This window comes from Protopterus annectens, chromosome 5.part1, assembly GCF_019279795.1.
Source record: "Protopterus annectens isolate FY-2018-M chromosome 5.part1, PAN1.0, whole genome shotgun sequence".
Taxonomy (NCBI): Eukaryota; Metazoa; Chordata; order Ceratodontiformes; family Protopteridae; genus Protopterus; species Protopterus annectens.
The window spans coordinates 670,005,090-670,022,280 of record NC_056736.1 but is presented as its reverse complement, the minus strand read 5'-3'; the positions used below and the strand labels follow the sequence as shown (position 1 = coordinate 670,022,280).

Here is a 17,191-nt window from a genome sequence, read left to right as displayed (position 1 = left end):
GTCTTCTAGACTTGGCTAACTGTACCACAGCTTAGCTTTCACTTAATGGTCTCCCCTTTCCTGTTTGCCTATACTCTTATCATCCCCTGATATGAAAGGTATTGTCTGACCTGCAGTCCAAACTTCTGATTAGCCTAATCCCACATTACGTTCCACTTATTGGTTATTTGCTCGCAAGTACCTTGGTTTCCTTGTTACTTTCCTTAAGTAAATTCCTGTAACACCTCTTTCCTGTTTTATATAGCTTATCTTACAGTCATCCATTTTGGTAAAATCGCCTTTCTCCATTTCCTCACTGGCTTAATTCTTAGAATACTTTGTGTGACTTTATTAATATAATATTACACATGGTTATTATTTTCTTCCAGGATTTGCATCTAAATTCTAGTCTCTCTCTTTCAGTGCGCCCCCCATCATACGTTTCTTCTTTGATTTATAGACTTCTGCTTGAATTATGTGTATGATGCAACTGTGAAGTACTCCTTCAAATCAGGTAACTCCAAAGCACATTGTTTTGCAGGGATTTTTTTTTTCTGACAACGCATACCCTCCCAAACAAATTCCTTCAAACCTGTGCTATCATCCATTATCTTCCTAAAATTCTGGTTAATATAAATACATTTAACTTTTATATAAAAAGAAATGAGCTGTAACCAATATCAGTACTTGTATCTTACTTTCCATATCCATATTCATAATCAAGAGCTTCCATTTTCCCAAATGTTATATTGTCTGTTATGTATTTTCTTTCCACATATCTTAAGTTTCCACAAAAGAATACTTTTTAATTCATACACCTCAGTACTTCATGTTATAATGTCCCCATAAGTATGGATATTGGTGAATCAATTCATAGTGGGTACACAATTTATAGCCTTTGTTTTATCGTGTTTAGTTTGTATTCTAAAAAGACCAGAAATGTCTCAAAATGTTCCACAACACAGAAAGGTCCTTTTCTGAGTTTTTGAAGTGCAAAGTGATATCATATGAGTCAGTTCTTGATTATCACACCAGTTATAGCCTTGAGTTTTGTGAATCCGTTATTTTCCTTTTTAATGCCTCAAAATGTAAAGCAAATAACATGGGGAAGAGGGTATCCCTGTCTTTTTCCTCTCTTCAAAAACAGCTTGTAAGGGAAGAACCCTCTTTCCTTAATGCTTGCTGCTAATCATCCATATGTCTTCCTTGTTAACTTTTATTATTCTGTCAGAGAATGCAAATGCTGCCATTGCCCTATTCATGAAATCCCAGCTGAAATATCATTTTTTTTCTATTGTACACACGTGTAGTTCTTCATAACATTGTTGGTATTTCCCTTCCCCTTTCTTACTTAAAAAAAATACTTTCATCTTTTTTCTATTTTCCCTTGAAAGTCATCATGTCTGACAAAGGGCCTGCTGGATCAAGAAATATCAAATGTGTGCGCATAAATTACCACTTTCAAATGCCCATTATTTGTGTTTATTGTTTAGGCCCTCAACGTCTTCAAGTAGATTGTGTTACCTCCAAAAATTTAAATCCTAGGGCCATAGCTGATAGAAAAAAACAAATTAATTTTAAAGGGATTGCTTCCATCTCCATTTAGAGAGGCTATTTCTAGGGCTCGATCCCCTAAGACTAAAGTTAATGAGACTTTGACTAAGTCTCCATGGCCATCTACTTCTTCAGCACCATCTTTGGAGTCCCAGAAGAAAAAAGCAAGACTGAATCTGAAGTCTGCTCAGATCCTGTCTTCTTTTGATCCAAAAAAAAAATCTTCAATTCAAGCTGTTTGGATCCAAGGATACTACAGAGAACAAGATACTCTCTGACATTGGATCCAGTACCTTCTAGGGTTCTCTCTCTCCCTTCCTGGAGAGATATAATTCCAAGCCAATGTCTCTTGCCACATTTTGTTTTTCTAGGAGTCTAACTGAGGGAGATGTACATAGAGTGATGAGGCAATTCCTCTCAGCACAAGCACAGTTGGGTGTTCTTCCAGCTCCTACTCCCTCGGGTCAGAGAGTCTGTCCATTTGTTAAACCACCATTGTCTGCTCCTAATCTGATCCCACCAGTTGTTTCAGAGTCCCTGGGTCCAAACCTTTTGGGTCTGTCCTGCTTGGATGAAGGCTTCTCTGAGTGCACTGGCTCTGACTTCTTTGGATCCAGGTGACTCTTGGAGCTGAAGGTGTCTTGTCAGGTCCGAGGCATTGGAGTCAACTCTGAGGTTTTCAGAGCTATCTCTGCCTCTCGGAGCTTTGGCATTGGATAGCATGACAATGACTTCTGCCTTGGGGGGAAGGGTTGCTGTTGGGGCAGAGCGGGTGGTCCAGAAGCCTGCCTTTTCAGAAGCACTGTCTTTCTTCTCTCTGGACTGATCTGCCTTTGAGGTAGTGAAGATGGTGTTTTCTTTTCCAGCAGGATGGACTGATCCAGCACCTTCAGATCTCTAGTTAGTTCACAGATGTCTCTGCGCTTAGAGCCACATCATTCTCTGCCACAGGTATAAAATAAACCAGGTTCTCCAAGGGACCAGAACTTGTTTCCACAAAGCTTTTATTGTCTTACAGCTTAAAAAAAGTTTAAAAACAAACTGCTGTTGTAAATAATCAAACAGGTTCAGCGCTTTCGTCTTGCAAGTAAAAGACATCATCAGAACCTTTGCATTTAGAGCAAGCTAGGCTTTTATAACCAAAACCCCACCCTTAATTGAAAACAAGTCATGAAGCCAAGTCTTGCATTTAAAGTTACATACTCGGCTATCATTCACCTTGAATAGATGTGTAATAAAAGGTTACAAAATAAAACATCATAAAGAAAATAGGTAAAAATAATTTACATATATACATGCTGAGCTTGCAGAAGCCATACTACAAAAGTAACAAACAATTACATGTTCTTACGTACATTGCTTCAACTTGTCTTTTGCCAGCTTGCATTTAGACAACCTATATTTTTAATGATCTTTCTTTTAGCTCACTGGCAATAGAAACTGTTTCGTTTAAGCTTGGTGGCACAGTAGCATTAAATCTCAACTGCTAAAGCATTTCTTTATGCAACAACTTATTCTTCCAGTCCCCACAATATGCTGCCAAATCAACTTGTTCTACAACAAAGAACATAAATTTATCAAACCTCACACAGGTAGCCGAGTGCCTAGCTAAAGCACTCTTGTTGTCATTTCGCTGGATGCTATAAACATTCTGGTAAATACACTTATTAAAAGCGTTATTGGTTTTGCCAATGTAAAAAGCTTGGCATTGTGTGCACACAGCAAAATAAATCACTCTCTCTGTAAAACAATTAAATCTGCCTCCCTTGGCATAGCCCCTGATTTTATCATATAGCCGCCCTTCATAGTGCCCTTCAACATGGCCACATGGATTGCATCTTCCACTATTCTCCGAAATACTTTTAAAATTACTATGCCACAGGAACAACCAGCTCAAGGCCTTCAGACCAGCTGTCAAGGTCGTACAGTCTCTACCGATACTTCACCGGAACATCCCACTGAGGAAGTCCCACAGAAGAGGGAGTGCAAGAGGCACTTGGACTCTGCAAGAGTCAGCCTTGGAGATTACTGACTTTGATAAAGGAGAAGGGTCCACGCAATCTCCTCCGGAAGATGTCTCATTTGGAGACATTCTCAAGATCCTTAAGCAGAGAGATGGTTGATCCTCCAGCAACCCTTCACTGGAGGAATCAGCATTTCCTGGAAGCTTTTGGAGCTGGCCCATCTACTTCCTGGGTTATTCCACCTGCCGATGAGCTCATTGATTTGTTCTGTAGGTAGGAGTGGAAGGAACCTTACTCAGATGAGCCAGTCCCTAAGAGGCCAGATCGGATTCTTGCTCCACCGGTCAGGAAGAAATTTTGGAGAAAGTGTGTTCACATGGATGCTATGGTCATGGCACTGGTCATCAAAAAGGAATTTGCTAATCAGAGTTCCTCTGTCAATCCCCCTAATGAGTAGGCTAGAGCGATGGACAGGTTTGGGAAGTGGGTCTATGCTTCAGCAGTCTTTGTCCTCAGTCACTGAATTATTTATGAGACTACAAAGGGATTTGATCAAGGAGGTTTCAAAATCGCTTTCGGGGACCACTAATGTTGATGCTTAGTCTTCTGTAGCCTTTCAGTTGGCTACCCTTCAGTCTATTTCAAATTCTTGTATGAGGCTTATCTCGCATGCAGCCAAGGGTGCCTCAAGGGCAGCAGGTTCAATCATTTCCATAAGGAGCATACCTGGATGGAGTTGTGTGAATTTGTGAAGCCTTTCAAGTCCTCGTTCGTCGATGCTTCCTTTGATGGCAGTTTGTTTAACCCAAAAGTGAAGGACACACTATCCAGGTGTGAAAAAGATGTAAAGACCCTCTCTGCAGTGGGTGTACATTTTTGACCCCTCAAAGATCCTTTTCTGGGAATCATCAGGATGGACAACAAATGTGGTTCAGGAAATCCCTGAGTCCTTTCTAAGATACAAGTGGAGATAATTCCCCCAGAGGCAGAGGGGGGAACTCAAATGGACAATTATGTCCATGCAGCAGGGGAGGCCCTCAAAACCAAGAGTCCAGAGATTCTTTTTCCTGACAGACCCTATCAGCAGTTCTGAAAGAAGGCCGGACTGTCCCCCCTTTGGAGGTAATTGGGAGTCGACTTTCCCTGCACCAGAGTGCCTGGCTAGATGTAACAAGAGATATTTGGATGCAGAGGATTATTTCTAGAAGCTGTATAATTCCCTTTTCCCTTCCACCTCCAACTGTATGCAAAATTCCCAATTTTTCACCCAATCAGAGGAAAGAAACAGCAGTAGAAATACAAAAGCTGATAGGAAAAAAGAGCATCTGGGACTTACTCAAGATTCTTTTTCATTGAAAGAAAACAGGGGACTGCAGACCAGTTTTGGATCTCAGCAACTTGAACAAGTCATTTCAATGTACAAAATTTCGGGTGATCATGCTTCAGTCCATTCTACTCTTTCTGGGCAAGGATGACTGGATGTGCTGGATAGACCTTCAGTGTGCATACTCTCACATAAAAATGAACAGAATCCAGAAGGTATTTATGCTTCTGGCTGGGAGCCAGTCAGTATCAGGTCAGATCACTACCTTTGGCCTCACCACAGCCCCCATGGTGTTCACCAAATGCCTGGCAGTAGTAGCGGCTCACCTGAGACTGCAGGGATTCCAAGTGTTTCCATATCTAGATGACTGGCCTATTACCACCCTGACCAGGCATCTACTAATAACAGCAAGAGATCAGGTGATCCAGACTTGTTCTCATCTGGGGATAACCATAAATTACAAGAAGTCTCAGTTACAACCACCTTAAACCTTTGAATTCATAGGAGCATTCTTCAGCACCATATTAGTTACAGATTCTGTTCCTCTCTCAAGAGTGCAGACTGTCAGACTCCAGATCAGGAAAATAATTTGCAATACTAAAATGTCAGCACTGTTAACCCTTCAACCCTTGGGCTCATTGTCAGCTGCTATAATCTTTGTCCCTCTAGCAAGATTTCATATGAGAATTCTCCAGTAGATGTTAGTAGCACAGAGGTCAATTTTTTACCAGCATAAATAATCACTCAGGCATACAAAAATAATGATGCTGGTGTATTCAGTCAGATGAGGTTCTACAAGGCCTTCCTTTCATTCTCCCTCAGCCCAAGGCCATAGTGACCACAGACACTTCCCAGACTGGTTGGGGGGGGGGCACTTCCTGGGGAAAACAGTCCAAGGCACTTGGTTCCCTGAAGAGGCCAATTTGCATATCAATGTTCTAGAGATGAGAGCAGTGCTCTTAGTGTTGCAGATCTTCCAGATTGCTCTCCCTTTAGCAACAGTTGCAGTTCAAACAGACAATATGTCAGTAGTTTGGTACATCAACAAAGGAGGAAGCAGATCTTACCCCCTTGTGTCGAGAAGCATCACAGTGTGGGAGTTGGGTGATCTCATCCAGGGTAATCCAGTGTGGATACTCTACTCCACAGTTGGCCCCCGGTCTACTTATGTACAGCTGCCAATTCCCCTAATTCCAAAATTTTGCAGGAAGCTGCCAGGTTGAAGAGCAAAATTATCCTCATTGCACCTTACTGGTCTCTGCAAATTTGGTTCCACTTCCTATGGCCTCATCTGCTTAACCAACCTTGGATTCTGGATCCAATTCCAGACCTCTTTTCTCACCCAACAGGTATGATTTAACAGGTATGACTTACCTGAATGTCTCAAACCTCAAGCTGACAGAGTGGTTTCTCCCATTCCATTAATAGCCAGACAGCCAGTGCTGTCTTACCCTGTCCATCATATTCTTTTATCTTCCCATAAGCCTTCCACAAGAAAACTTTGCAAAAGTAAATGAAAAAGGTTCATCTGCTGGCCCCCTTCTCAGCTCCTGTACATAAGTATACTTGAATTTTTGGCAACAATTTTTAATGAGGGAGCTTAGCTCCTCGACGATTAAAGCTTAGTTAGCAGCAATCTCTGACTTTCATATTGGGTTTGAGAATTATTCTGTGGCCTTTTCTAAACTTTGTAAAGCATTTTTGAGAGGCACACTCCTGCCGAGACCTCCGTATAAAGATCCGACCCCAAACCGGAGCATTTGAACTTGGCACTCCAGGCAACCTTAATTCATTCTCACTTTGAACCAGCAGCTAAATGCGAACTCAAGTTCCCGACCTGGAAAACTATCTTTCTGGTGGCCATTACCTCTGCTAGAAGAATTTCAAAATTTCAAGCATTGTCATCTAAACCTCCCTACTTGATCTTTCCTTAGGATATAGTCACATTACGTACCAGTGCTTCTTTTTTTCCTAAGATGGTGTCAGAATCCAGTATCTATCAATCCATTCATTTGCCAGTCTTCTTTCCTAAATTTGCAAACAAAAGTGAATTTATGTTGCAGTTATTGGATGCTCACAGACAATTACATTTTTACTTTCATAGGACAAAAGAAATTAAGACAAATCAATTATTTGTGTCCTTTGCAGATTTTAAATTGGGCAAACAAATTGCAAAGTTAACTTTAGCCATATGGCTGATGGATTGCATATCATGTATCTAAAACAAGTTGGGTCTATCCTTAAAATCACTAGGAGCCAACTCAAGTAGGTCCATGGCAACTTCTTCAGTGTTTCTGTGTAGTGATTTCATAGAGGATATATGTATGCCTGTGACTTGGACAAACCCTCATACCTTTATCACTCATTACAAACTGGATCTGGTCTCTAGGGGAAGAGCAGCCTTTGGCTCAACTGTGCTCAGGAGTATCCTTCCTTAGAGCCCATCTGGGATTTAATTACCTAAGGACTCTGTCCCAACATTTGAGGAAAGAATGAAAATTGACATCATCAGATAAAAAAATGTATGTACTTACCATAACATTCCATAAATTCAGCGTCTTTGAGTCTGTTTAGTAAGTGCCAAGAGTCTTTAAGTGTGTGTGGTTTGTCCTGAAAGAAACTTTTAAGTCTGTAATTTATGTAGTATAATATGTAACAGGTTCTTTCACCCTAAGGAATTTCTCCAGATGCAGTGAGATGGACCCCCCCCCCAAAAAAAAAGTAGCTCAGAAATGAGCACATCACTCTTGTGGTACACTGCATTTATCTCATTTCTGGATACTAAAACATATTTGTTGTCGTCCATCAGAATATTTAACATTCTCCCAACTTAGTCACTGTGCTCTTTTATTGGGTTTCATAACTCTTAATTTCTTTATTGCTAGACAAAAGATTTTTAGCAATGACACCACTCCATGTGTCAAGTTAAAATAGTAAACATTATGCCTACTGGCAGTTAAAGCCCCCAAGTCCAACTCCCACATATTTTCAAAAAGTTATAAGTGTGAACTGGGGTTGGGTTAAAGTTGCTCTTTTGTTTAGGCATATTAGTTGTACTTAGCATAGCAAAGTTGCTGTTCTGTACCATATACAAATGCAAATTCATTTTTTGCACAAGTCCTACTGCCCCCGCTCTGCCTTATCCAATAACCTCATCCATGCATTGGTTGTTGGCATCTCCTCTGGTACTTCCCCATCAGATGTTCTGCTGTTGTAGATATTATCGCACTTTGGTTGTCCATTCCAATCTCCTGAGGACGAAATGCACTAAAAAAAAAAAAATCTTCATTTCCACCCTCGCCTCCCATTCATGTTGTTTTCATCATCGAGTTTATCAGTTGAAATGTCATGATTCCTTTGTCTAGGATCGTTCCATGAGTTGTGCTGGTGGAAGAGACAGCATTAGCAGTGTTCTTGTTAAAGTTTGCCAGTGGATGTACTGTACCTCTAGAGTAGTCATTATTATCTCAAACAATTTTCTTTGCCTGTCTGTCAGCAATATTATGTTTCTTGTCCACCTTTTCAAAAATATTGTCATACTCATCTTTTTTTATCCTCATGCAATAAGTCAGATTTAATCTTTAAATCCAACTACTGTCATCAGTCAGTGCTTGGAGCTGTTCATTGTTATGCTGATTTAAGATGTTAACTATTTCTAGGCCAGTTGTGTCCTTGTATAGGTTCATAGGTTCATACTAGGCTATCTGCCCAAGGGCATTTATAAGCCTAGCCAGAGTTTTGTGGCTTTCGCCACCCCTTTAGTTTGGAGGATACTATTATTTTGCTGTGCCTCTGTCAAGCAGTGACACTGAGATAACCCCTGGGGTATATCTGCGATCTCCCATCCATTGGTCAAGATTTCTCTTGAACAAAGCCAGCGAGGTGCTCTGCCTCACATGTACCGGGATTTTGTTCCACAGCATAGGTAGTCTCTGGGTGATGAATCTGTCCCTCCAGCACGTCCTATTAATAACCGTGTCAAGGTTTAAGTCTCCCACCCGTGTAGTTCTGAGGGATCTAGATTTTTTGAGGTGAAGCATGTTCATCAATTCTGGGTTGGACATGGCCTTGTATGTCAGGCACAGGTCACCTCTGAGCAGACGGTAAGCGACTGAGTAGAGCTGAAGTCCCTTCAGTCGGGCAGCATAGGACATATTTTTGAGACCCTTTATCCTTTTGGTGAGGAACTTTTGGGGCCTTTCCAGTTGCTGCAGGTGTCGTGTCAGATACATTCCGAATGGGGCATTGTACTCAGTCATTGGCCTGATGAGTGATGAGTACAGGGGGACGATGACTTCCCTTGATCTAGATGTGAATCCCTTAATGATCAGGTGGGCAATGTAGAAGGTCTTCCTAACTACTTTGGCAACGTGAGTATCAAATGAAAGGTTACTGTCAACCTGGGTACCCAGATCCCTGATGACCTCTTCTGTGCTTAGTGGGTTGCCGCCTATATGGTCGCTAGGGGTAACCTTGTTTTTCCCGAAGGGTATGACTATGCATTTTTTGGCGTTTAACTTTAGGCCATGGTTCTGGCACCAGTTTTCCATTTCTATAAGACCCTTCTGAAGGATATCTGTGTCAGATGTGTTCTCAACTGTGGCGCCTAGTTTGCAGTCATCTGCAAATTTTGTCAGCCATAATCCTCCTGTGTTTGCTTGTACTTCTGAAAAGTAGATGCCGAACAGGAGAGGGTCCAGGACTGAGCCCTGTGGGACACCACTTGTGACAGGCTTTGAGTCTGACATGGCGCCAGCAACTCTGACCCTGTGGGTTCTGTCACTTAGCCAATTTGCAACCCATCTTGTGACGTATGTGTTTACATTTAAGCTGATGAGTTTTTCAATGATACCTGAGTGGGGTATTGTGTCGAAAGCCTTTGCCAGGTCGAGGTAGGCTGTGTGGACTGCCTTTCCCTCATCAATGGCCTTGGTGACTGTTTTGAAAAAGTCCACCAGGTTTAAAAGGCATGATCTGCCCTTGACAAAGCCAAACTGGGTTGGATCCAAAGTCTGCAAGTCTCCTATGTCTTTATTTATGAGTTCCATTATGATCCTCTCCATAGCTTTGCAGATCAAGCTTGTCAAGCTGATGGGACGGTAATTTCCCGGGTCGGTGGAGGCACCTCCTTTGTGAAGTGGGACCACAGTTGCCATACGCCACTCCTTAGGCACGTATCCTGAGGTGAGGCTAAGATTAAACAGCTGCCCTAACTGCAGGTTTAATTCCTCATTGAGTTCGTGGAGCACACATCCGGGGACACCATCTGGTCCCATGGATGCTGTGTTTTTTGCCTTGGAGAGAGCAGTTCTCACCTGAGCGTTAGAGATGTTTGGGGGGCTATAATTCTCTGGTATAGATATCTCACCTTTTGGGGGGGAGGGGGGGAGAAGTTTGCAGTGAACCTGTCAGCCAGTATGTTGGCAGTGTCTGTAGGTTCAGTAATTTTTACATCATTTTGAACTAATTCTGAGCATATCTGGGAGTTTCCTCACAGGTTTCTAACATAGCTAAAGAAGGCCTTATGAGTGTCCTTTGAGTCCTTAGCGACTTTTCTCTCAAAATTTGCCTTGGATGATTTTATGAGAGATCTTAATTTTTTACTTATAATGATCAAGGGTGTTTTCCCTTTTAAGGATTTTGCTCTATCTTGTAGTAGCTTCCTCCTTTTGTTGTAGAGCTTGTTTATGGCTGGGGTCCATCAAACTGGACACTTACCTTTGGTACAAAGGGTCTTTGTTTTGTTTGGGATTGCCTGATCCATGCAGTCCTGTAGGTGCTGGTAGAAGGCATTTGTAAGTGATTCAGTGGCTTGAGTAATGGTTTCCGCAGTCTCGGGGGCCTTAAAAGAGACCACACTAGCCTTTAGAAGTGTGAAGTCGGCTTTTGAGAAGTTCTTCACTGTGGTCTTTTTTATCTCAGGTGGGGGCGGGATGTGGACTTCCAGTGAGATTAGTTTATGGTCTGATCTCACCAGTGAAGGGTATACTTCCGGTGTTGAACATCGTGACCCCATGTTTGTGATGATGAGATCTAGTATGTTATCTCCTCTTGTGGGGATGGTGACTAGTTGTTCCGTGGCATAAGGGCTGAGAATCAGAAATCCCATCCAGGAATTTCCATGTTGCCTTTTTATGTACATGTCCATTCTTAAGGCTTTCTTTTAGAAAAGCAGAGTCTTAAACTATTGCAGTGATCCTGCCTGAACAAGATAGTATAGTCATTTAAGGTATTTACTGTAAAAGTAGATCTTCCAGAAGAGTCTATATGAGATACTCAGAGGTGTTTCTTTGAACACCTCTTCATCGACCCACAAACCACGAAAACACAAAACAACAAATGTGCACATAAGCAATTTCTTTCCCTGGGAACGAAATCGCTTACCCTAAACAAAAAAAAACACATCATTACAAACAGTATAAAGTGGGGGCTTAGCCACCCACACCCCCCCCCCAACTTGGGGGGCTGTGCCTCCACACACCCCTAACTAAATATACCAACTCCCAGATAGCACTACAGTGGGGAAAAGGGCAAAGTAACAGAGATGGCCAAGTGATTTCTTTCCCAGAGAAAGAAATCACTTATATGACCGTTCACTGTTTTATGTTTTCCTTATTTAACGGTCGATGAAGAGGCGTTCGATGAAACGCCTCTTCGGGTATATAATAGGAGCCCTTCCAGAAGAGGTCACTGTAGAAAGTAAGCAGAAGTTCCCTCCTTCCTTTTACTTTGGGAAGTGTTATAGTTAAATTCATCTTATTTATAATCCGGCAGACATTTTTTTACTGTTATGATGTGTGTTTTTATATTGTTACACATTTTCTTAGTATTTGCTACTTGCGTGGTAGTACAGCTTTACTGCAGTTTTGATTATTTATTGCACATGCATATTTGTATACCTGTATGCCGAAGTACTGGACATTACCGAGATTTCTTTACCACAAGTAACAGGCATTGTTTCTGGTGTATATACTGCAAATTCTTATATTTTGAATAACTGAAAATGTATTATGAAGATTTGCTAAACGGTCTTTTGTACACAGCCACAAAGGTTTCTTTGGTTGTCCACTGTTACACATGCTAGTTAGTACTGGATTTTGCCTACAAATAATACTTTTGCTGGCTTACAAGCTTGAAGAATTGAAGAGAGTAAAGAACATCAGGTTAAATAAAGGAACCTCAAGACATACACCTTTACCTTGCTTAGCAGGAATCATACATTCCTTGCAGGAACAGTAATACTACCCTTTTAAAGTCTAGCAGGAAAGGAGATGCATGAGATGAGTAAACCTAAATGCTATGATTTATTGTTATACAGTATAATCTTGTTATAGATCTACTGTTCCATTACGTACCTTACATGGCAATGCTTTTTTTAAAATGCCTAGTAGTTCTGTATCAAAATTTAAAATAATTTTTTGACATTAATAAAGTATATTTGTTTTATCTTTGTTAACAGGGGTGCAATGAAGACACGTGTGGAGACAGCTGGGAGATTGATTTTGAAGTAGGTGTATGTTTTTATTAAAGTTTTTATTCATATTGTTCAAACATTAACTTTACTAAAAAATGTGCATGCTGTACTTTTATGTGTTTTTTCTTATTTTTAATGTTTGTTTGTTGCCCAAACCATATAGTAACCAATGCAAGTGAGACAGTGAATGACATTATATGTAGATTTTTTATACATTTATGCTTGATTTAAAGCATTTATCTGAATATGCCATAGACTATGGATTCTTTTCTGTGTATTAGTTAAAAGATGTACCCATCAAGGATCTAAATTTTGGTAAGACACATTTGTCATTGCCCCATCCTGTTTTATTCCCAGCAATTGCCTACATGTGGAGACTGGTAGTAGATCTCTTTGTTTGCTCACATACTAGAGTTTTCTGTGTGTGTGTGTGTGTGTGTGTGTGTGTGTGTGTGTGTGTGTGTGTGTGTGTGTGTGTGTGTGTGTGCAGTGGTTAATGTTGTTGCCTCACAGCAAGAGGTTCCCTAGTTCGATGCTCTGCTGGGATGCCTTTTGTGTGGCGTCTGCATGCCCTCCGTGTGGTTGTGTGCGTTTCATGTGGATACTCTGGTTTCCTCCCACATTTCAAAGACATGCATTAGGTGGACTGGACTCGCTAAATTGGCTGTAGGTGCGAGTGAGTGGTACGGATAAAGTACTGTGGCAGGGCTAGCCACCCGGTGGTGTAAACCTTGACTTGAGATGATTGTCATTGTTGAAGTGACACCCCGGCCACATGTACAAAATGGAAAAAAGGGGTTGAGGATGGATATGTATGTATATGTATGTTTATATATTATTCTTTTGATAACAGGTTTGTCCAGCAGGGCAGCATCAGCTTTCTATGGAGACTCCTGGGAAAATGCCTCACTTATTTTTATGACAGTTATTAGAAAATAACTAGCTGTGTACGTTAATATGCAGTAGCAAGCCAGCTATTGTATGTAGCACATTAGTAGTTACCAACTTTATATAGTGTTTCTAAGCCCTTCAGTGTGCAAGAAACAAGGCAATTTGCACAGATGTTCAGTTCAAATGGGTATATTAAGTGAAAAGTAAAAGCTTTCGGCTAATCTCAAGAAGACCAAGACTAGCTTTGATAGCTTGCTTACCATTAAAGGGCATTCCCTAGAGAAAGCTTAATACATGTCCTTCCACATCACTGCTGCAGTATTCTTACCTAAAGAGATTCTCTACCGTAGCTAGCCCAGCATTTGGCTAGTATACTAAAGCCTTAGGATTTTAGGGACGTTGTACATCACGCATATGCTTGCCTGCTCAAGGAGTAGGCATGAAGTTGACGTATACACATACATACCTCAGAACTTCTTTGCCACCAGTCTGAGCACCATCATTGATTGTTGGTATGAACACTCCTTCCTCTGGGCTGGTTACCAAGCCATGCTTCAGATAAGTGCCCCAATGGGCTTTCTTCCAATCTTTTCTTACTACTTCAGTTGTGAGTTTACATGTCATCCAGAAAGATAAAATGTGAGTGTGGGAGGCAGATTCCCCATAAGGATCATCATGAGCAGTGTTTGGGTGCTTCTTATGACCATATGCATTGTTCTGTTTGCCCCTAAAACTCTACGTAGTAATCTCTGCTCCTTGTCTTTTTACCTTGAGAACCAATGTCTTAAATTTTCAATGCAAGGTGCTGTGATGGAATCTTCCCGTCCCGAAGGTCAGCCACCTGCCAACAAAAAGACCAAAAGAGTTAGGTCTGATTTGGCTGCTGTCCCCCTCCCCGGAAGTCTTTTTCTTGAGGCTGATGAAAGCCCAGAGGATCTCCCAGCTGTTCTGTCAGATTTTTCTTCTGCAACCATGTCAGTGGCTGGCATGGATCTGACTTCTCACACGTTCTTGGAGGCTCTGCAAATGTCTATTACAGATGTTGAGGGGGAACCTCGACTTATTATTTGAATGACCAAGGGGGATTCAGCAGATACTTGTTAGGCAGAAGATTCCTACTATGTTAGTTGAATGTAGGCAAGGGTGTGAAATTCCTATGGTGGTTAGAGTAGATGTTCCTCAAAAGAAAATAAAAAAAACAAGCATGTTCAACCTACTCCTGAGGATCTCAAGTGTCAATGGCAGGATTTTAGCAGGGGTTATTTAGTGCACTAATGGCCTTGAAGCCTCCCCAAGGAGTTTCTGTCCCTGCTCCCCCTTGGTCCTGTACCCCACTCGAGGCCCAGACAGAAGGACTCCTCTAAAGAGGAATTAAATTCTGGGAAAGAATCTTTGGCTTATGCCTAGGTTCATAGCTGTTTACTTGGCTAATGACCACAAGGGCCTTTTTAAGCCTAGCCATGCATCCCAAATCTCTGACAAGTTCTGATACCCTTGATAAATGTAAGCAGTTGCATGGGAGATGAAACATTTACAAGCTAGGGCCCGGAACCATTTACAGATTGCCTGTGTCCATTAGCAACATAGGTGCTAAACCAGGGATGCATTTCCTGTTCCCCATCCAGTTGTCCAAGTTGCACCTGAATTGGGTTAGGGAGAAACACTGCTTCACATGGATTGGGAGTCTATTCCAGTACTGGGTAATCTCTGGGATACATACGATCTCTCCAGCAGGTCCTGTTTATATCACAGGCAAAGTTCATGTCCTTAGAATGGGTAATTCTGGTGCTGCTTGTTTTGTGGGTATGCAGGAGCTCCATCAGCGTAGGGTCTGACAATGCCCTGTATGTCAGGCATAGATCTCTCCTCAAAAGCCCGTAGGAGACAGAATGCGAAGATTGAGCCTTGAGAGGATCTGCATAGGACATTTTACTTAAGCCCTGTCTTTTAGTGAGGAACCTCTGTAGACCTTCCAGTTGTTGGATATGCCTGGTTAGGTACATACCAAAGGGAGAAATGTACAAAATGATAGGTCTGATGAATGCCGAATACAGTGAAATAATGACTTCCTTGGACTTGGATGCCATACCTTTGTTTATAAGTTGTGCAGCATAGAATGATTTCCTCACTACTGTAAACATGGGATGGTCAAAGACTAGATTACTTTCTGTGTGTGTCCCTAAGTCCCTTGTTAATATGACAGTTACCAGGGGTGGATGACTTCCCGAAGAATACTTTTATGCATTTTTTGGCATTTAGTTTTAGTCCATGGCTTTGAGACCAGTTGTTTGTCTATGTCAGCCCCTCCTGAAGAACATTTGTGTCAGTGTGGGATTTCAATGAGTGCTCCTAATTTGCAGTCATCTGCAAATTTGGTCAGGCAGGGACCACCTGGAGACCCCTTGTACACCTTTACAGCTCAACACCTTTGTGAAGATCCCTTCTTTTCAGATGTTATTCCTGCAGCCCTTGTTTCCTCCTCTTCTTTTTCTTCCCCAAGCTTTCCTGGTCTCCGTGGATCTCAAGGATGCTTATCTGCATATGCCAGTTTTTCCCTATTTCAGAAAATGTTTGTATTTCTCTGTTCTTTCCTTGCATTTTCAGTTCTCTGCTTTGCCCTGTGGCCTTTCTACTGCCCCAAGGGTTTTCACCAAATGCCTTGCTCCTGTGATTGCTTTTTGTAGAATGAGAGGGGTTCAAATCTTTCCTTATCTGGACGACCTACTCATTCAGACTTCCACCCAGAGACCTTGCTTCAGCACCTCCAATATATTGCTTGTCTCTTGCAAACCCTGGGGTTTACAATAAATTTCCAGAAGTCAGTCCTGCTTCTTTCTCTGGATCATGTGTTTCTTGGTTGCAGGCTCCAGATCATCCTCTTTCTGGCTTCCCTGTCTCAATCACCTTTTTTCATTCCCTTCTTCTTCGGAATTCACCTACAGCCAGGGAGTTTCATGGCTTCCACCATTCCTTTGCTTCCTTTTGCCAGGCTTTGCATGAAAAAGGTTCAGTAGTTCCTAAAATCAGTACGGCTCCAACATTGTCATCCTCTAGATTTTCTGGACCCTCTTCTTCCATGCCTCAAGCTCGAGCATGCTTTAGCTTCAGTGGTGGATTCATCAGAGGTCTCTCAACCCGAGACTTAATTTTCAGCTCCCAGTTCCCTCTCAGGCACTTTTTTCGGATGCCTCAGGTACAGGTGGGGAGCCTCCCTCATTTCCCTCCCCTCAAGGTCCAGGGTCTCTGGCCTCTTCTTCAGAGGTCAGATCACATCAACATCAGGGAGATGAGAGTTCTTTTCACCCTTCAGACCTTTTATTCCCTTTCTCTTCCAAGGCCTCGCAAAAGCTTTACAGACAATACCACAGTGTTGTGGTACATCAGCAATCAAAGGGGGAGGGGGCATGGTCCTACATTCTTTGTAGTCTAGCTGATCACGTTTGGGATCCAGCTGTCCAGTATCAAGTTACTTTTAAGGCTGTATATATTCCTTCAGAGAAAAACATTGTGGCAGACTCTTTCAGCAAGTCCAGAACACAGGCTCACAAATGGATGCTTCACTGAGAAGTTTCTGGACATTTCCCATCAGAGGGTACTTCTCAGATAGATCTTTTTGCCTCCCCTTTGAACAGAAAACTTCCTTTGTTTTGTACCAGAGTCCCTTAGTCCTCTGGTTTTGAAGGTGAGTGCCCTGTCTTTTTTTTGCAAGGGGACATTTTTCTATGCCTTCCTCTAATTCCAAAGGCCCTTTGCAAGACTGAGTAAGACTGTTGTTGGTGACTCCCTTTTGGCCCAGACAGCACTGGTCCCCTCTTCTTATGCACTAGCCAAGGTCAGTCACCACTAGTTACCTCACAAGGTGGACCTACTTACACAAGACAGGGGCTCTCTTATCCATCCTCACTTGTCCGCTCCTCAGCTGACATTGTGGATGATAGGGTTTTGATCCCTTTAAGGCACCTTTACTCTGATGATGTGCTTAGGGTTCTACAGGAGGCCAGGAAA

The 17,191-nt window shown here is 42.0% G+C and overlaps 1 protein-coding gene across 2 annotated transcripts in view; it reads left to right on the top strand.

Moving 5' to 3' along the window:
• Positions 1-17,191, top strand: part of RNF17 (ring finger protein 17) — a 3,936,714-nt gene that overhangs the window by 3,186,590 nt on the left and 732,933 nt on the right. For both annotated transcript variants that reach the window (XM_044073290.1, XM_044073289.1), the window contains one exon: positions 12,281-12,328. In XM_044073290.1, the coding sequence (XP_043929225.1) occupies positions 12,281-12,328 (48 nt within the window). The remainder of the gene's footprint in view (positions 1-12,280; positions 12,329-17,191) is intronic.